Source organism: Hyla sarda, chromosome 3 (assembly GCF_029499605.1).
Source record: "Hyla sarda isolate aHylSar1 chromosome 3, aHylSar1.hap1, whole genome shotgun sequence".
NCBI classification, from domain to species: domain Eukaryota; kingdom Metazoa; phylum Chordata; class Amphibia; order Anura; family Hylidae; genus Hyla; species Hyla sarda.
Window position 1 is genome coordinate 6053401 of NC_079191.1, and position 21283 is coordinate 6074683.

Here is a 21283-nt window from a genome sequence, read left to right on the forward strand (position 1 = left end):
GGAGATAGCAAAGTTCTGGTACACAGGGTATAAACACACAAAAACGCTTTCACTAGGCTCAAGGCAACAAGATCCGGCAAGGGAGTGACAGGGAGGAGACTAGATATAGCCAGGGAACAGGTGGGAAGCAATTAAGCTAATTGGGCCAGGCACCAATCATTGGTGCACTGGCCCTTTAAGTCTCAGGGAGCTGGCGCGCGCGCGCCCTAGAGAGCGGAGCCGCGCGCGCCAGCACATGACCGCAGGAGACGGGAACGGGTAAGTGACCTGGGATGCGATTCGCGAGCGGGCGCGTCCCGCTGTGCGAATCGCATCCCCAACGGGCATGGCAGAGCAGCGCTCCCGGTCAGCGCTGACCGGGGAGCTGCAGGGAGAAAGACGCCGTGAGCGCTCCGGGGAGGAGCGGGGACCCGGAGCGCTAGGCGTAACAGCGGATTTATCGGCGAAACATCGGGGAGGCTTTTGTCTTTGTTTTAACCAGCGGCAGACATAAAAATAAGTACTGGAAGGGTTAACATTTTTTTATAGAAATAATTTGCAAATCTATTTAAAGTTCTGGCACCAGTTGATATGAAAAAATAAATAATTGTTTAATATTTGAGAATTAATCTGCTTAGATCTGAACTATATCGATTAAATTTTCTGTAATTCACCAGATTATTATTTTGAAAATGTCATAATTCATAATTGAGTTAATTAATATGCCGACATAAAGATAAAGGGGCCCTCAAGATCATCTCCACTAGTGAGCCCAAGGAAACAACAGTAGATAACAGTCATATAGAAATCTCATGAGGATCAGTCAGTGTTCAGCGTAATGATCACATTGATCAGGATGGAGAATATCTGAAGTTTACAATGAACAAATGTTAAAGGGGTTACCACAAGATCAGAAGGTGTCCCCTTGCCATAGGTGGGGGTCTGACTTATCCTGAGAACGCAGGTCAGTTTTCCCCCAAGTGAATGACATGGCAGTGTGCATGTGCAGCTGATGTTCCATTCATTCTCTGTGGGGCTTCCTAACATTGCCCAGATCAGCCAAAGACTCCCAGTCCCGTTCTGTGGGATGAAGCTGAAAGTTTTATACCTAGCTGAGATACAATTGTAAACTTCATTTTCTGTATTTTCTACTATAGTCATCATTAAAGTGAACATTACACAAATATCTCATCCTCTTCTCCTTTCCACCAGTAAATGAGTTCTGGAGTTAAGTTCTGGTCTCCAGAGGATAATATAGCACTTTGGGAGGAATATACACCCTAAAAGTCCAGCACTTGAGGTCAATATGGCGAATATCTCCACAGCCACCATGTATTTCCCTTTGGTGCTCAGATAAGCCGGGATCATGGCAATCCAGACGCTGCAGAACACCAGCATGCTGAAGGTGATGTACTTGGCCTCATTGAAACTGTCCGGTAATGTCCGAGCTAAAAAAGCTGTAATAAAACTAACAGCCGCCAAGACCCCCATATAACCCAGGACAGAATAGAACCCAATAATGGAGCCTTCATTACACTGCACAATGATCTTTCCCTGATAGGAATGAGTATCCAGCTCTTGGAAGGGGGGCGCTAGAGCCAGCCAACCCATGCAGATTATGACTTGGATGGATGAGCAGAACAACGCCAAAGAATTCGACCACTTGCTTCCAATCCAGCGTGTCCAGGAGCTGCCGGGTTTAGTGGCTTTAAAAGCTATGCAAACCGTCACCGTTTTAGCCAAAACACAAGAAACAGCTACTGAGAAGAGGATTCCAAATGAGACCTGACGTATCTGGCAAGTGAGGTCCACCGGATGTCCAAGGAACAAGAAGACACAGAGGAAGCTCAGCATGATGGAGACCAGAAGAAGGAAGCTCAGGTCTCTGTTATTGGCCTTCACGATGGCCGTGTCTTGGTACAGAATAAAAGTAATGAGAATCATGAATGTAAGGAAAGAAAATATAGTGGAAACCACAGAAATAACCGGAACGATTGTGTCATCTGTGTAGGAGAGAAATTCCTGCAGCTTTGGGACGCAACGATCCTTCTTCTCATTGGGCCAGTCAAGGTCAGAACATTTCATGCAGGTTTCACTGTCTGGAAAACATAAGAGCGACCATTTATGAGCCAATATAAGTCCTGACTGTGAAATATAGATTTACCAAAATATAAGAACTTTCTCCAGTCAGGATAAAGAGTCACTATAGTCATGACTGCAGAGACTTTAGGATTAGGTACATGACTTTCTTACGGAACATTGTGGTAAGGATGCTTAATACAGTGCCATAGAATAAATGGGTCCATATCGTCTCTATGACTTTGAGAAAAAGATATATAAGTAAGCTTTGTCATGCATTAGGATGTGTTTACACTAGGGAAATATTGATGCAATAGGTCCCGATCCAACTGTAAGTCTGATACCCAAAGTGACAGCTGCCCATATTACATTAGAGTGAACCAAGACTTACGGAGATTCTTTCCTGAAGCCTGGGATATCTTTACAGGTGTCTGCTGGCCACAGATGGTATTGTAATGTCTGATTATCTTTATTTTGTATTTTCTGCTTTGGGTCCTGTTCAGACATTGTTTTTTTCTGAACAATGTCTGCTTTTATTCTTCCTGGTTTGGGAAGAGTTAATGCTTCCAGCCTATGGTATCCTGGGTGGGGTTATTTAGACCCTAGCTCTGCTGGTGATTAGACCTGTATTCTGGCCATGATAACTTTGTCTCTGCCCATATCCTGAGTTTTAACCATAGTTATCTGTCCTGTTTTAGATATAGATTTTAGCTTGCTTTGTTTTAATACATTTGTCAGGTTTTAGTATTTGTGTATGTTAGTTCTGCACTTGCTTTGTGTTGCCTGTATTCACATTGTGCATTATGTTAGTCTGGTTTTGAACTTATTTAATCCTGCAACTTCGAGGATAGGATCTTGTTCTGAGCCTTGTGCTAATCTGTCCATCTAGGAGTGAGTGAGTCTTGTGTCTGTACCTATGTTTGCTTGTATATATGATTTTTGTTTCACCCTAGGCCAGAGTGCCCATTGGCTAGGAGCCTATTTGACTTTGGTATTGATGTCCCCCATGCTTGGAGTGAGGTGTCTATAATGTGTTCCTTGTTCTGAGTCCAGTGTGAACAGTGCTTTTGTATGCTATATCCTGCCTTGTTTGTATTTATATATCTGTTGGTTGGTTCCGTTATGTTTCTGACTCGCTTCCTGACTTTGTACAGTTCTGTTTGTTTGGTTGGCTTTGACACCCATGCACTTTAGCGCTAGTAAGGGACCGACTTCAAGTTGTTGATCCACCATTTAGGTCGGATGGGCAAGTAAACAGGGAGTGGTTCAAAGGGACAACTTTAGGGCTCAGTTCTCCCCCCCCCCCCCCAATACATGACAGGTATGACTCACTTGTGTTTTTAGTGTAGCTTTTACCTATTGTGTACAACCTCTTTGCTTGACTACCTGGTTTCCTATGTTGTCTTCTAGTTCTGGTATTGACATTCCTTCTTGGCTACCTGACCTCTGGTTTGGCTGTAGACCTTTCTCTTGTATCTGGCTCTGTCCCTGATGACCCCTCCTGACTTCTGACCCTGGCATAGACCTTGACTACCTGTCGGTTTGCTGATTCTGTCTTTGATGTGTAGTTTTATATAAATCTACCTCTCATTGTGGGTATAGGAGATTATAATGATATAATATTGACAAGAATATAGCATCTTCTTACCAGTCATGTTGGAGATTTCCCCCAGGGAGCACTGGACACAGTCATAGCAGCAGGAGTAGATTCTGGATCTGGAGACTTTCCTGTTTCCTGGTGAACAGATCTCTGAACATTGAGATGTAGGGATCTAGAAAAAGACCATGAAGACTTAGGGAGGATTACCCTGGATAGCACAGACCTTCTCTTCTGGGTCAAAAGGCACCTGCATGGGTCCAGAATCTATGTGCCTACTTTGCTGTAGCTCAGAAAGACTAAAAATACTCCGGCATCTTTCTGAGCAGCAACTAAGGTATTAACTCAATAGCACAAAAATGAGGGTCCTGTACACGACCAATATACTGAATTCTCTTTGCTTTAACCTTAAGGACCAGGTATTTTTTTTTTACATTTTTGCACTTTCATTTTTTTCTCCTTACATTTAAAAAAATCACCAATTCTGCTTTGTAATGATATCAGTCATTTTACCCTAAAATTTACTAAAAATTGGAAAAAACAATCATTGTGTGACAAAATTGAAGAGAAAAACACCATTTTGTAACTTTTGGGGGCTTCCGTTTCTACGCAGTGCATATTTCGGTAAAAATGACACCTTCTCTTTATTCTGTAGGTCCATACAATTAAAATGATCCCCTACTTATATAGGTTGGGTATTGTCGTACTTCTGTAAAAAATCATAACTACATGCACAAAAATGAATATGTTTAAAATTGTCATCTTTTGACCTCTATAACTTTTTATTTTTCCACGTACATGGCGCTTTGAGGGATCAATTTTTGCGCCGTGATCGGAAATTTTTAGAGGTATCATTTTTGTATTGATCGGACTTTTTTTATTCATTTTTTCATGATATAAAAAGTGTTCAAAAATACACTTGGCATTTCTTTTGCGCGTACGCCATTAACCATGCGGTTTAATTAACAAAATATTTTTATAATTCGGACATTTCTGCATGCGACAATACCACATATGTTTATTTTTATTTACACAGTTTTTTTTTTTTTTTAAATGGTAAGAGGGGGATGATTCAAACTTTTTTTTAGGGAAGGGGTTCCCGGGCCCGACCCTCTATGACGTGGAGCACCGCTGTGGCCACACGTTACAGAAAGGGAGAGGACTCAGGACGCACCGGTATGTCCTTGGTCCTTAACCTCTTCAGGACGTAGGGGGTATGCATACCCCCTGCATCCTGAGTCCTTAAAGGGGTACTCCGGTGAAAACCTTTTTTCTTTTAAATCAACTGGTGGCAGAAAGTTAAACATATTTGTAAAATACTTCTATTAAAAAATCTTAATCCTCCCTGTACTTATTAGCTGCTGAATACTACTGAGGAAATTATTTTCTATTTGGAATACTCTCTGATGACATCACGAGCACAGTTCTCTCTGCTGACATTATTATAATAATAATAATGCTTTATTTATTGTTGTCCTTTGTGGGATTTGAACCCAAGTCCTCAGCACTGCAAGGCAGCAGTGCTAACCACTGAGCCACCATGCTGCCCTTAGCAGACATCTGCTATGCATGGTTGCTAAAATGGACAGAGATGTCAGCAGAGAGCACTGTGCTCGTGATGTCATCAGTGTTCCAAAAAGAAAGGAATTCCCTCTGTAGCATTCAGCAGCTAATAAGTACTGGCAGATTTTTTAATAGAAGTAATTTACAAATATGTTTAACTTTCTGCCACCAGTTGATTTAAAAGAAAAAAGATTTCACCGGAGTACCCCTTTAAGGACGTAGGGCGTATGCATACGCCCGTGGGAATTCCGGTCCCCGCCGCTAGCCGTTTGGGGACCGGACCGGGATGCCTGCTGGAATTATTCAGCAGGCATCCCGGCACATCACCGAGGGGGGTCCTGAGACCCCCCCATGTCGGCGATCGCATAAAATCGCATGTCAATTCAGACATCCAATTTTCTGCTATTCCGGGCTGATCGGGTCTCTGGTGACCCGATCACCCGGAAAATAGGGATGATCGGAGCTGTCAGTGACAGCCCCGATCATCCTGAGGGATAGGAGTGAGGTCACAGTGCTGCGATTTCCTCCTATCCCCTGCCATTAGTCAGAACTGAATTCTGACCAATGGCAGCACAGGACAGTGGGTTGCCATAGCAACCCTCCGTTCTGCCCACCGTTCTGGATGTCGGGCAGAACGGGGGGAGAAGATTGAGGACGGTACCTGGAGGAGAAGATGCGCGGGGACTGCCGATTGTCGCTGGAGACTGCGAAGATCACGGCGCAGGTAGGGAAATGACGGTGGGGGGGAGGGGGGAAGGAAGGGGGCAGTAAAGTGATCTTTACTGCTGTCCTTCTAGTGGGTGCCAAACTACAACTCCCAGCATGCCTGGGCAGTCTAGGCATGCTGGGAGTTGTAGTTCTGTAACATCTGTCCCTTCAGATTTTTCAATTTTCATGACATTTTTGAAAATTTATGCTCTAATTTGAAGCCCTCTAATTTTTTCAAAAAGTAAAAATATGTCCATTTTATGATGCCAACATAAAGTGGACATATTGTATATGTGAATAAAAATAAAATGTATTTGGAATATTCATTTTCCTTACAAGCAGAGAGCTACGAAGTTAGAAAAATGCAACATTTTCAACATTTTCATGAAATTTTGGGATTTTTCACCAAAAAAAGATGCAAGTAACGACAAAAATGTACCACTAAAATAAAGTAGAATATGTCACGAAAAAACTATCTCAGAATCAGAATATTCGGTAAAAGTGTTTTAGAGTTATTAATGCGTAAAGTGACGGTGGTCAGAATTGCGAAAAAGGGCTCAGTCCTTAAGGTGAAAAAGGGGTGTGTCCTTAAGAGGTTAATGATCCAGTGTAACACCAGCTGACCAATACCATTGTGAAGAGGAGCCTAAAATTTTCCTTTTATTTGTCCATTAAAATATAAAACAAGCTCAGTGTCACAAGTGCTGTATATATGCTTATTCCTACTATTATAAGAGCTGTCAGTGGTATCACCTTCACTAAACCTGTTACACAGACTTGTAGTGCGGGGGACGCTGATTAAAACGGTACTCACATTGTGTAGATTCACCCAGCCGTACCGCCACAATTAGCATTTTTCTATATATGCTAATGAGGGCCTTGGGACATGGGCGGAGCTCCGATCTGAGCTTTGAGCACCCTGAAGTTATCTTCGGCAGGCAGCCGCTGCGCCCGGCTCATAAATATTAATCAACCCCCTCCCTGCTCCTTCGGCCGTGTTATAGTACTGCGCATGCGCCGCTTACTTTATCCTCCCAGGAGTGGCGATCCTCTCGGGTTCACAGCTGCAGACCTCGTTGCACAGTAAGCGGCGCATGTGCAGTACTATAACACGGCCGAAGGAGAAGTGGCGATTTGTGGCGCAATGGCTGGACGAATCTACACAATGTGAGTACCGTTTTAATCAGCATCACCCGCACTACAAGTCTGTGTAACAGGTTTAGTGCGGGTGATACTACTGACAAAAGTTAATAATACCGCTAATATTGCATCACAAGCACATCACGGGCAGCATAGAATGTCTCATAGAGACTGTCGAGGAGTGTCTCTGGTTAGGCCTCAGATGTGAGTGACTTCTGTTTAATCTGTGTGCTGAGTGTGGACGTAAGAAAAGAATATCGCACAAGAGTTTGGTGTAATCTCCTTTCTCAGCTAAGACAGTTCTTTGTTAAGGAAGTAAATTGTTATATATGAAAGGGGCGGTTGTCAATCACATAAAAAATCATCTTGTCACATCTTGATTGGTTCTCCAAGTCCATATATCTACACAGGCGGAAGCATTTATTTTTAAGCATTTATTCATAGTCATATGAGATTATAGGGCAGAATTCCTGTTTTATGTTGAAGGTTACAGATGTATCCGCTATTTTGCATCGATTTCATTTTCCTCAGAATTATTTCATTTGGACTCCTACTTGTTTCATTGTTACATCTTCCTCTTTAGACCCCCATAAATCTTCTTTCTTGCTTCTTGAATCGTTTTCAGAGAGCAGATTCAACTCCTGGTTACAAGCAAATAGCTAAGCGGATATATCTGATAAGAGTAATAATGTTTTTCTGCAGCATATGATTAGTGTTACAGCGAGCGCTCCGGTCCCCGCCTCCGGATCGGAGCGCCCGCTGCCTGCTTCGGTTGCCCCCGGTCCCCGGCGTCTCCATGTCAGAGACACTGACCGGGGGCGCGGGTCCTATTGTCCCAGGGACGCGGCTCGCATAGCGGCTGGCCACCGCTCACGCGCCGCGTCCACCTCCTTCTTACCTGTGCTCCGGTGCGCTGCTGCTCCGTCCTCGGCATCCCGGCTCGCGCGGCCCCGCTCCCCAGGGCGCACGCGCGCCGTCTATGGTAAATTTAAAGGGCCAGCGCACCAATAATTGATGCACTGGTTCCTGATTCCCCCACTGTATCCCTGCCTATTTAAGAGTTCTTCCCCTTCCTGCCCTTGCCGGATCTATGTGCCTAGTGCCATTTTGAAAGCGTTCCTTACTGTTGTGTATTGCCTTGCCCGTTGCCGAACCCATTGCTATTGTCCTCTCGCCTGTGAACCCTTGCCGCCTGCCCTGACCTCTGCTACGTCCGACCACGCTCCTGCCTTCTCCTTTGTACTTCGCCTGTCTCAGCAGTCAGTGAGGTTGAGCCACTACCGGAGGACACAACCTGGTTGCTACCGCCGTAGCAAGACCATCCCGCTTTGCGGCGGGCTCTGGTGAAAACCAGTAGCAACTTAGAACCGATCCTCCGGTACGGTCCACGCCAATCCCTCACTGACACAGAGGATCCACCACCAGCCTGCCGAATCCTGACAGTAAGATCCTGCCATGGATCCCGCTGACGTTCCATTGCCTAGCCTGGCGGACCTCACCACCATTGTCGCCCAGCAAGGTCAACAGCTGGCTCAGCTAACCACTATGATTAAGCAGCTCCTGCCGTCTCAGTCACAGCCAGCACCTCTGTCTGCATCTGCCACTTCTTCTCCTCCTGCAGTTGCTTCCGGATCCAGAATCCGTTTGTCCTTGCCGGACAAATACGACGGAGACCCCAAGCAGTGCCGAGGGTTCCTGTCTCAGTGCTCCCTTCATCTCGAGCTACTCTCAGATCAGTTTCCAACTGAGCGAGCCAAGGTTGCCTTCATCCTTAGTCTGCTTACCGGGAGGGCCCTGGCCTGGGCTACACCACTTTGGGACCGCGCTGATCCTGCCACCACCTCTGTACAGAACTTCTGCCGGGAATTCCGTAACGTTTTTGAGGAACCCGCCCGGGTTACCTCCGCAGAGACTGCCATACTGAACTTGACCCAAGGAGGTTCCTCGGTGGGGCACTATGCTATACAGTTCCGCACACTCGCCGCAGAACTAAATTGGAACAATGAAGCCCTCTGTTCTACTTTCAAGAAAGGACTTAATTGTGATATTAAGGATGTCCTTGCAGCTCGAGAGCTGCCCTCTACCTTCTGTGACCTCATTTTGCTGGCCACCAGGATTGATAAACGTTTTTCCGAAAGACAAGAGGAACTCCTCCAGGAGAAAGAAAGGACTCGTCCAAGACGTTTTCCTCGTCTGGCTCCCGTTTTCTTACGTCCACCTCAACCTGTTCCTGGGCCTCCCGCCGTGGAAGCCATGCAGGTGGACCGGTCTCGCCTTACCCCACAAGAACTAAGCCGTCGTAGAGACAAGAATCTATGTCTGTACTGTGCCAGTACTGAGCACTTCCTGAGAGACAGTCCTCTTCGTCCTCCACTTTCGGGAAATGCCCGCACCTAGTAAACGTGGGAGAGGCGTTGCTAGGTGTGGATTCTTCCTCTCCACGACTCATCTTATCTGTGCAGTTGTTCCTACCATCCAAGTCCTCCTTCACGGCTGCCGCCTTCTTGGACTCCGGTTCTGCTGGCAATTTTATCCACGCCTCCTTGGTCGAGAAGTACCGAATTCCCATAGTCCGTCTGCCTAAACCCTTCCTCATCTCTACGGTAAATGGTGAGAGACTTTCTGCCACGGTCCAATACCATACCCAGCCTCTTCGGATGGACATTGGGATATTTCATACAGAGGCTTTGGAGTTTTTTGTCCATCCTTTTTGTTCCTCAGAGCTTCTGCTGGGTCTTCCGTGGTTGCAACGCCATTGTCCAGTCCTTAATTGGACCACCGGGGAGATTCTACGTTGGGGTCCCTCCTGCTCTGACCAATGTCTCAAGCCTGCTCCTATTAAACGGGTCCCGTCTGTACTTCCGCCACCAGTTCTTCCCAAGTCTTACCATGATTTTGTGGATGTCTTCTGTAAGAAGCAAGCAGAGACTCTTCCCCCTCACAGGCCTTATGATTGTCCTATTGACCTGCTACCTGGTTCTTCTCCACTTCGGGGCAGAATCTACCCTCTCTCTCCTCCTGAGACTCAAGCCATGTCTGACTATGTACGAGAAAAACCTTCAAAGAGGGTTTATTAGGAAGTCTTCCTCCCCTGCCGGAGTCGTTTTTTTCTTTGTCTCTAAAAAAGATGGCTCTCTCCGCCCCTGCATAGACAACAGAGGACTTAACAAGATCACCATTAAGAACCGCTATCCTCTGCCCCTGACCCCAGAACTGTTTGATCGTCTCAGAGGGTCTAAGATCTTTACCAAATTGGATCTTCGTGGGGCTTATAACTTGATCCGCATCCGAGAAGGAGATGAATGGAAGACCGCATTTAACCCTAGAGATGGACACTTCGAGTATCTGGTTATGCCCTTCGGCCTCTGTAATGTCCCTGCTGTCTTCCAGGAATTTGTTAATGATATCTTCCGGGACTTGCTTTATACCTGTGTGGTAGTATATTTGGATGATATCCTTATATTCTCCTCAGACCTGGACCAGCGCCGGGCTCATGTTCGTCAAGTCCTCACTCATCTTAGAAGAAACCGCTTGTATGCCAAGATTGAAAAATCTGTAGAGAAAAGAAAAGAAAGGACCGACGGACAGCGCCTCGTGTATTTACCCTCAATAGATCGGGTGATGGGTGGGGGGGCAACCCCACGGGGCTTATAGATGGCCGCTCACCTTGAGATCTATGCAAAAAAGCATATCACCCACAATATAATCTGGGTACTGTAGTACGAGTCGCTGCTATGCCGATGGGTTGCAGGAGGAAACAAGTCGTCCTGGGAGTCAATATTAGAAGTAGAGCAGGAAACCCCCTCAGGTATGGCGCTGCAGACTCTTGTAGACAGATGAGGCGGATGCCAAAGGTAATAGGAAAGTCCTCAGCAGGACATTTTATTAAAAAAAACAATAAAATGGACAAGATTACGCGTTTTGGGAGGATCCCTCCCTTCCTCAGATCAGGATAAGGACAGTACAACAATAGCAGGTTTATATAGCCCAAAAATGGGCGCCAAAAACACATGGAGTAACAATCCAAACTTGAAAATCAAAGTACAGGAACAGAAACAGCACTTACATATAATATACAGTATGAATATACATTAGGAAGCAATACAATTACAAATTGTGGTAATATAAGGTCAGGTTATGGGTTGGACCATGACTAGCAACTGCTGGAGAATCGCAGTGGGCCGGAAGCTGTCAGCCGCAGCATGTGAGCAGTGTAACCAAGGCAATTCCTGTGTGAGAAGCGCGTCAATAGCAGTGAGCTGTGAAGCCGGGCTGGTTGCCCTGGACGCGTTGCTATGCTAGGAGGTCACATGGTCAGCTCTCTACCAATCAGCTCTGAATGTGGTTTCTCCTTACTTGTGAAGGCTGTGAGGATTGTACTGGCAGAGGACACTGACAGGCTCCTATTCAGTGTAAACTGTGCGATTATTATCTATATGCAAATAGTGCTGTCAGGGGATACTAGCAGCCTGGTCAGTGTGGGCTGTGTGAGCTGTGTATATATAAGGATCGTGCTGTCAGGGGATACTGGCAGCCTGGTCAGTGTGGGCTGTGAGCTGTGTATACATAAGGATCGTGCTGTCAGGGGATACTAGCAGCCTGGTCAGTGTGGGCTGTGTGAGCTGTGTATATATAAGGATCGTGCTGTCAGGGGATACTAGCAGCCTGGTCAGTGTGGGCTGTGTGAGCTGTGTATATATAAGGATCGTGCTGTCAGGAGATACTGGCAGCCTGGTCAGTGTGGGCTGTGTGAGCTGTGTATATATAAGGATCGTGCTGTCAGGAGATACTAGCAGCCTGGTCAGTGTGGGCTGTGTGAGCTGTGTATATATAAGGATCGTGCTGTCAGGGGATACTAGCAGCCTGGTCAGTGTGGGCTGTGAGCTGTGTATATATAAGGATCGTGCTGTCAGGGGATACTAGCAGCCTGGTCAGTGTGGGCTGTGTGAGCTGTGTATATATAAGGATCGTGCTGTCAGGGGATACTAGCAGCCTGGTCAGTGTGGGCTGTGTGAGCTGTGTATACATAAGGATCGTGCTGTCAGGGGATACTGGCAGCCTGGTCAGTGTGGGCTGTGTGAGCTGTGTATATATAAGGATCGTGCTGTCAGGGGATACTGGCAGCCTGGTCAGTGTGGGCTGTGTGAGCTGTGTATACATAAGGATCGTGCTGTCAGGGGATACTGGCAGCCTGGTCAGTGTGGGCTGTGTGAGCTGTGTATATATAAGGATCGTGCTGTCAGGGGATACTGGCAGCCTGGTCAGTGTGGGCTGTGTGAGCTGTGTATATATAAGGATCGTGCTGTCAGGGGATACTGGCAGCCTGGTCAGTATGGGCTGTGTGAGCTGTGTATATATATAAGGATCGTGCTGTCAGGGGATACTGGCAGCCTGGTCAGTATGGGCTGTGTGAGCTGTGTATATATATAAGGATCGTGCTGTCAGGGGATACTGGCAGCCTGGTCAGTGTGGACTGTGTGAGCTGTGTATATATAAGGATCGTGCTGTCAGGGGATACTAGCAGCCTGGTCAGTGTGGGCTGTGTGAGCTGTGTATATATATAAGGATCGTGCTGTCAGGGGATACTGGCAGCCTGGTCAGTGTGGACTGTGTGAGCTGTGTATATATAAGGATCGTGCTGTCAGGGGATACTAGCAGCCTGGTCAGTGTGGGCTGTGTGAGCTGTGTATATATAAGGATCGTGCTGTCAGGGGATACTAGCAGCCTGGTCAGTATGGGCTGTGTGAGCTGTGTATATAAGGATCGTGCTGTCAGGGGATACTAGCAGCCTGGTCAGTGTGGGCTGTGAGCTGTGTATATATAAGGATCGTGCTGTCAGGGGATACTGGCAGCCTGGTCAGTGTGGGCTGTGTGAGCTGTGTATATATAAGGATCGTGCTGTCAGGGGATACTGGCAGCCTGGTCAGTGTGGGCTGTGTGAGCTGTGTATATATAAGGATCGTGCTGTCAGGGGATACTGGCAGCCTGGTCAGTGTGGGCTGTGAGCTGTGTATATATAAGGATCGTGCTGTCAGGGGATACTGGCAGCCTGGTCAGTGTGGGCTGTGTGAGCTGTGTATATATAAGGATCGTGCTGTCAGGGGATACTGGCAGCCTGGTCAGTGTGGGCTGTGAGCTGTGTATATATAAGGATCGTGCTGTCAGGGGATACTAGCAGCCTGGTCAGTGTGGACTGTGTGAGCTGTATATATAAGGATCGTGCTGTCAGGGGATACTAGCAGCCTGGTCAGTGTGGGCTGTGTGAGCTGTGTATATATAAGGATCGTGCTGTCAGGGGATACTGGCAGCCTGGTCAGTGTGGGCTGTGTGAGCTGTGTATATATAAGGATCGTGCTGTCAGGGGATACTGGCAGCCTGGTCAGTGTGGGCTGTGTGAGCTGTGTATATATAAGGATCGTGCTGTCAGGAGATACTGGCAGCCTGGTCAGTGTGGGCTGTGTGAGCTGTGTATATATAAGGATCGTGCTGTCAGGGGATACTAGCAGCCTGGTCAGTGTGGGCTGTGTGAGCTGTGTATATATAAGGATCGTGCTGTCAGGGGATACTGGCAGCCTGGTCAGTGTGGGCTGTGTGAGCTGTGTATATATAAGGATCGTGCTGTCAGGGGATACTAGCAGCCTGGTCAGTGTGGGCTGTGTGAGCTGTGTATATATAAGGATCGTGCTGTCAGGGGATACTGGCAGCCTGGTCAGTGTGGGCTGTGTGAGCTGTGTATATATAAGGATCGTGCTGTCAGGGGATACTAGCAGCCTGGTCAGTGTGGGCTGTGTGAGCTGTGTATATATAAGGATCGTGCTGTCAGGGGATACTAGCAGCCTGGTCAGTGTGGGCTGTGTGAGCTGTATATATAAGGATCGTGCTGTCAGGAGATACTGGCAGCCTGGTCAGTGTGGGCTGTGTGAGCTGTGTATATATAAGGATCGTGCTGTCAGGGGATACTAGCAGCCTGGTCAGTGTGGGCTGTGTGAGCACTGTGTATATATAAGGATCGTGCTGTCAGGGGATACTGGCAGCCTGGTCAGTGTGGGCTGTGTGAGCTGTGTATATATAAGGATCGTGCTGTCAGGGGATACTGGCAGCCTGGTCAGTGTGGGCTGTGAGCTGTGTATATATAAGGATCGTGCTGTCAGGGGATACTGGCAGCCTGGTCAGTGTGGGCTGTGTGAGCTGTGTATATAAGGATCGTGCTGTCAGGGGATACTGGCAGCCTGGTCAGTGTGGGCTGTGAGCTGTGTATATATAAGGATCGTGCTGTCAGGGGATACTAGCAGCCTGGTCAGTGTGGGCTGTGTGAGCTGTGTATATATAAGGATCGTGCTGTCAGGGGATACTGGCAGCCTGGTCAGTGTGGGCTGTGAGCTGTGTATATAAGGATCGTGCTGTCAGGGGATACTGGCAGCCTGGTCAGTGTGGGCTGTGTGACCTGTGTATATAAGGATCGTGCTGTCAGGGGATACTGGCAGCCCTGGTCAGTGTGGGCTGTGTGAGCTGTGTATATATAAGGATCGTGCTGTCAGGGGATACTGGCAGCCTGGTCAGTGTGGGCTGTGTGAGCTGTGTATACATAAGGATCGTGCTGTCAGGAGATACTAGCAGCCTGGTCAGTGTGGGCTGTGTGAGCTGTGTATATAAGGATCGTGCTGTCAGGGGATACTGGCAGCCTGGTCAGTGTGGGCTGTGTGAGCTGTGTATACATAAGGATCGTGCTGTCAGGAGATACTAGCAGCCTGGTCAGTGTGGGCTGTGTGAGCTGTGTATATATAAGGATCGTGCTGTCAGGGGATACTAGCAGCCTGGTCAGTGTGGGCTGTGTGAGCTGTATATATAAGGATCGTGCTGTCAGGGGATACTAGCAGCCTGGTCAGTGTGGGCTGTGTGAGCTGTGTATATATAAGGATCGTGCTGTCAGGGGATACTGGCAGCCTGGTCAGTGTGGGCTGTGTGAGCTGTGTATATATAAGGATCGTGCTGTCAGGGGATACTGGCAGCCTGGTCAGTGTGGGCTGTGTGAGCTGTGTATATATAAGGATCGTGCCTGTCAGGGGATACTGGCAGCCTGGTCAGTGTGGGCTGTGTGAGCTGTGTATATAAGGATCGTGCTGTCAGGAGATACTGGCAGCCTGGTCAGTGTGGGCTGTGTGAGCTGTTGTATATATAAGGATCGTGCTGTCAGGGGATACTAGCAGCCTTGTCAGTGTGGGCTGTGAGCTGTGTATATATAAGGATCGTGCTGTCAGGGGATACTGGCAGCCTGGTCAGTGTGGGCTGTGTGAGCTGTGTATATATAAGGATCGTGCTGTCAGGGGATACTGGCAGCCTGGTCAGTGTGGGCTGTGTGAGCTGTGTATATAAGGATCGTGCTGTCAGGGGATACTGGCAGCCTGGTCAGTGTGGGCTGTGTGAGCTGTGTATATATAAGGATCGTGCTGTCAGGGGATACTGGCAGCCTGGTCAGTGTGGGCTGTGAGCTGTGTATATATAAGGATCGTGCTGTCAGGGGATACTGGCAGCCTGGTCAGTGTGGGCTGTGTGAGCTGTGTATATAAGGATCGTGCTGTCAGGGGATACTGGCAGCCTGGTCAGTGTGGACTGTGTGAGCTGTGTATATATAAGGATCGTGCTGTCAGGGGATACTAGCAGCCTGGTCAGTGTGGACTGTGTGAGCTGTGTATATATAAGGATCGTGCTGTCAGGGGATACTAGCAGCCTGGTCAGTGTGGGGCTGTGTGAGCTGTGTATATAAGGATCGTGCTGTCAGGGGATACTGGCAGCCTGGTCAGTGTGGGCTGTGAGCTGTGTATATATAAGGATCGTGCTGTCAGGGGATACTAGCTGCCTGGTCAGTGTGGGCTGTGTGAGCTGTGTATATATAAGGATCGTGCTGTCAGGAGATACTGGCAGCCTGGTCAGTGTGGGCTGTGTGAGCTGTGTATATATAAGGATCGTGCTGTCAGGGGATACTAGCAGCCTGGTCAGTGTGGACTGTGTGAGCTGTGTATATATAAGGATCGTGCTGTCAGGGGATACTAGCAGCCTGGTCAGTGTGGGCTGTGAGCTGTGTATATATAAGGATCGTGCTGTCAGGGGATACTGGCAGCCTGGTCAGTGTGGGCTGTGTGAGCTGTGTATATATAAGGATCGTGCTGTCAGGGGATACTGGCAGCCTGGTCAGTGTGGGCTGTGTGAGCTGTGTATATATAAGGATCGTGCTGTCAGGGGATACTGGCAGCCTGGTCAGTGTGGGCTGTGAGCTGTGTATATATAAGGATCGTGCTGTCAGGGATACTAGCAGCCTGGTCAGTGTGGGCTGTGTGAGCTGTGTATATAAGGATCGTGCTGTCAGGGGATACTGGCAGCCTGGTCAGTGTGGGCTGTGTGAGCTGTGTATATATAAGGATCGTGCTGTCAGGGGATACTAGCAGCCTGGTCAGTGTGGGCTGTGTGAGCTGTGTATATATAAGGATCGTGCTGTCAGGAGATACTGGCAGCCTGGTCAGTGTGGGCTGTGTGAGCTGTGTATATATAAGGATCGTGCTGTCAGGGGATACTAGCAGCCTGGTCAGTGTGGGCTGTGTGAGCTGTGTATATATATAAGGATCGTGCTGTCAGGGGATACTAGCAGCCTGGTCAGTGTGGGCTGTGTGAGCTGTGTATATATAAGGATCGTGCTGTCAGGAGATACTGGCAGCCTGGTCAGTGTGGGCTGTGTGAGCTGTGTATATAAGGATCGTGCTGTCAGGGGGATACTAGCAGCCTGGTCAGTGTGGGCTGTGTGAGCTGTGTATATATAAGGATCGTGCTGTCAGGGGATACTGGCAGCCTGGTCAGTGTGGGCTGTGTGAGCTGTGTATATATAAGGATCGTGCTGTCAGGGGATACTGGCAGCCTGGTCAGTGTGGGCTGTGTGAGCTGTATATATATAAGGATCGCACTGTCAGGGGATACTAGCAGCCTGGTCAGTGTGGGCTGTGTGAGCTGTGTATATATATAAGGATCGTGCTGTCAGGGGATACTAGCAGCCTGGTCAGTGTGGGCTGTGTGAGCTGTGTATATATAAGGATCGTGCTGTCAGGGGATACTAGCAGCCTGGTCAGTGTGGGCTGTGAGCTGTGTATATATAAGGATCGTGCTGTCAGGGGATACTGGCAGCCTGGTCAGTGTGGGCTGTGTGAGCTGTGTATATATAAGGATCGTGCTGTCAGGGGATACTGGCAGCCTGGTCAGTGTGGGCTGTGTGAGCTGTGTATATATAAGGATCGTGCTGTCAGGGGATACTGGCAGCCTGGTCAGTGTGGACTGTGTGAGCTGTGTATATATAAGGATCGTGCTGTCAGGGGATACTAGCAGCCTGGTCAGTGTGGGCTGTGTGAGCTGTGTATATATAAGGATCGTGCTGTCAGGGGATACTGGCAGCCTGGTCAGTGTGGGCTGTGTGAGCTGTGTATATATAAGGATCGTGCTGTCAGGGGATACTGGCAGCCTGGTCAGTGTGGGGCTGTGTGAGCTGTGTATATCATAAGGATCGTGCTGTCAGGGGATACTGGCAGCCTGGTCAGTGTGGGCTGTGTGAGCACTGTGTATATAAGGATCGTGCTGTCAGGAGATACTAGCAGCCTGGTCAGTGTGGGCTGTGTGAGCTGTGTATATATAAGGATCGTGCTGTCAGGAGATACTAGCAGCCTGGTCAGTGTGGGCTGTGAGCTGTGTATATATAAGGATCGTGCTGTCAGGGGATACTGGCAGCCTGGTCAGTGTGGGCTGTGAGCTGTGTATATAAGGATCGTGCTGTCAGGGGATACTGGCAGCCTGGTCAGTGTGGGCTGTGAGCTGTGTATATATAAGGATCGTGCTGTCAGGGGATACTGGCAGCCTGGTCAGTGTGGGCTGTGAGCTGTGTATACATAAGGATCGTGCTGTCAGGGGATACTAGCAGCCTGGTCAGTGTGGGCTGTGTGAGCTGTGTATATATAAGGATCGAGCTGTCAGGGGATACTAGCAGCCTGGTCAGTGTGGGCTGTGTGAGCTGTGTATATAAGGATCGTGCTGTCAGGGGATACTGGCAGCCTGGTCAGTGTGGGCTGTGTGAGCTGTGTATATATATAAGGATCGTGCTGTCAGGGGATACTGGCAGCCTGGTCAGTGTGGGCTGTGAGCTGTATACATAAGGATCGTGCTGTCAGGGGATACTAGCAGCCTGGTCAGTGTGGGCTGTGTGAGCTGTGTATATATAAGGATCGTGCTGTCAGGGGATACTGGCAGCCTGGTCAGTGTGGGCTGTGTGAGCTGTGTATATATAAGGATCGTGCTGTCAGGGGATACTGGCAGCCTGGTCAGTGTGGGCTGTGAGCTGTGTATATATAAGGATCGTGCTGTCAGGGGATACTGGCAGCCTGGTCAGTGTGGGCTGTGTGAGCTGTGTATATATAAGGATCGTGCTGTCAGGGGATACTAGCAGCCTGGTCAGTGTGGACTGTGTGAGCACTGTGTATATATAAGGATCGTGCTGTCAGGGGATACTGGCAGCCTGGTCAGTGTGGGCTGTGTGAGCTGTGTATATATAAAGATCGTGCTGTCAGGGGATACTAGCAGCCTGGTCAGTGTGGGCTGTGTGAGCTGTGTATATATATAAGGATCGTGCTGTCAGGGGATACTAGCAGCCTGGTCAGTGTGGGCTGTGTGAGCTGTGTATATATAAGGATCGAGCTGTCAGGGGATACTAGCAGCCTGGTCAGTGTGGGCTGTGAGCTGTGTATATATAAGGATCGAGCTGTCAGGAGATACTAGCAGCCTGGTCAGTGTGGGCTGTGTGAGCTGTGTATATATAAGGATCGTGCTGTCAGGGGATACTAGCAGCCTGGTCAGTGTGGGCTGTGTGAGCTGTGTATATATAAGGATCGTGCTGTCAGGGGATACTAGCAGCCTGGTCAGTGTGGGCTGTGAGCTGTGTATATATAAGGATCGTGCTGTCAGGGGATACTAGCAGCCTGGTCAGTGTGGGCTGTGTGAGCTGTGTATATATAAGGATCGTGCTGTCAGGAGATACTAGCAGCCTGGTCAGTGTGGGCTGTGAGCTGTGTATATATAAGGATCGTGCTGTCAGGGGATACTAGCAGCCTGGTCAGTGTGGGCTGTGAGCTGTGTATATATAAGGATCGTGCTGTCAGGGGATACTGGCAGCCTGGTCAGTGTGGGCTGTGTGAGCTGTGTATATAAGGATCGTGCTGTCAGGGGATACTGGCAGCCTGGTCAGTGTGGGCTGTGTGAGCTGTGTATATATAAGGATCGTGCTGTCAGGAGATACTAGCTGCCTGGTCAGTGTGGGCTGTGTGAGCTGTGTATATATAAGGATCGTGCTGTCAGGGGATACTGGCAGCCTGGTCAGTGTGGGCTGTGTGAGCTGTGTATACATAAGGATCGTGCTGTCAGGGGATACTGGCAGCCTGGTCAGTGTGGGCTGTGAGCTGTGTATACATAAGGATCGTGCTGTCAGGGGATACTGGCAGCCTGGTCAGTGTGGGCTGTGTGAGCTGTGTATATATAAGGATCGTGCTGTCAGGAGATACTAGCAGCCTGGTCAGTGTGGGCTGTGAGCTGTGTATATAAGGATCGTGCTGTCAGGAGATACTGGCAGCCTGGTCAGTGTGGGCTGTGAGCTGTGTATATATAAGGATCGTGCTGTCAGGAGATACTGGCAGCCTGGTCAGTGTGGGCTGTGTGAGCTGTGTATATATAAGGATCGTGCTGTCAGGAGATACTGGCAGCCTGGTCAGTGTGGGCTGTGTGAGCTGTGTATATATAAGGATCGTGCTGTCAGGAGATACTGGCAGCCTGGTCAGTGTGGGCTGTGTGAGCTGTGTATATATAAGGATCGTGCTGTCAGGGGATACTAGCAGCCTGGTCAGTGTGGGCTGTGTGAGCTGTGTATATATAAGGATCGTGCTGTCAGGGGATACTAGCAGCCTGGTCAGTGTGGGCTGTGTGAGCTGTGTATATATAAGGATCGTGCTGTCAGGGGATACTGGCAGCCTGGTCAGTGTGGGCTGTGTGAGCTGTGTATATATAAGGATCGTGCTGTCAGGGGATACTGAGCAGCCTGGTCAGTGTGGGCTGTGTGAGCTGTGTATATATAAGGATCGTGCTGTCAGGGGATACTGGCAGCCTGGTCAGTGTGGGCTGTGTGAGCTGTGTATATATAAGGATCGTGCTGTCAGGGGATACTGGCAGCCTGGTCAGTGTGGGCTGTGTGAGCTGTGTATATATAAGGATCGTGCTGTCAGGGGATACTGGCAGCCTGGTCAGTGTGGGCTGTGTGAGCTGTGTATATATAAGGATCGTGCTGTCAGGGGATACTGGCAGCCTGGTCAGTGTGGGCTGTGTGAGCTGTGTATATATAAGGATCGTGCTGTCAGGGGATACTGGCAGCCTGGTCAGTGTGGGCTGTGTGAGCTGTGTATATATATAAGGATCGTGCTGTCAGGGGATACTGGCAGCCTGGTCAGTGTGGGCTGTGTGAGCTGTGTATATATAAGGATCGTGCTGTCAGGGGATACTGGCAGCCTGGTCAGTGTGGGGCTGTGTGAGCTGTGTATATATAAGGATCGTGCTGTCAGGGGATACTGGCAGCCTGGTCAGTGTGGGCTGTGTGAGCTGTGTATATATTAAGGATCGTGCTGTCAGGGGATACTGGCAGCCTGGTCAGTGTGGGCTGTGTGAGCTGTGTATATATAAGGATCGTGCTGTCAGGGGATACTGGCAGCCTGGTCAGTGTGGGCTGTGAGCTGTGTATATATAAGGATCGTGCTGTCAGGGGATACTGGCAGCCTGGTCAGTGTGGGCTGTGTGAGCTGTGTATATATAAGGATCGTGCTGTCAGGGGATACTGGCAGCCTGGTCAGTGTGGGCTGTGAGCTGTGTATATATAAGGATCGTGCTGTCAGGGGATACTGGCAGCCTGGTCAGTGTGGGCTGTGTGAGCTGTGTATATATAAGGATCGTGCTGTCAGGGGATACTAGCAGCCTGGTCAGTGTGGGCTGTGTGAGCTGTGATATATATAAGGATCGTGCTGTCAGGGGATACTGTGCAGCCTGGTCAGTGGTGTGGGGCTTGTGTGAGCTGTTGCATATATGATATAGAGGATCGTGCTGTCAGTGGAGATACTGGCAGCCTGGTCAGTGTGGGAGCTGTGTGAGCTGTGT

At 48.7% G+C, this 21283-nt stretch overlaps 1 protein-coding gene across 1 annotated transcript; it reads right to left on the minus strand.

The window, feature by feature from the left end:
• Positions 1-693: 693 nt before the first annotated feature.
• Positions 694-8000, minus strand: LOC130360476 (vomeronasal type-2 receptor 26-like). Its single transcript, XM_056562965.1, has 4 exons — positions 7965-8000; positions 7621-7725; positions 3707-3830; positions 694-2078 (listed from the first exon to the last, which is right to left on the minus strand). The coding sequence occupies exons 1-4, from the start codon at positions 7998-8000 to the stop codon at positions 1168-1170; spliced, it is 1176 nt and encodes a 391-aa protein (XP_056418940.1). The 3' UTR covers positions 694-1167.
• Between the last annotated feature and the right edge of the window lie 13283 nt (positions 8001-21283).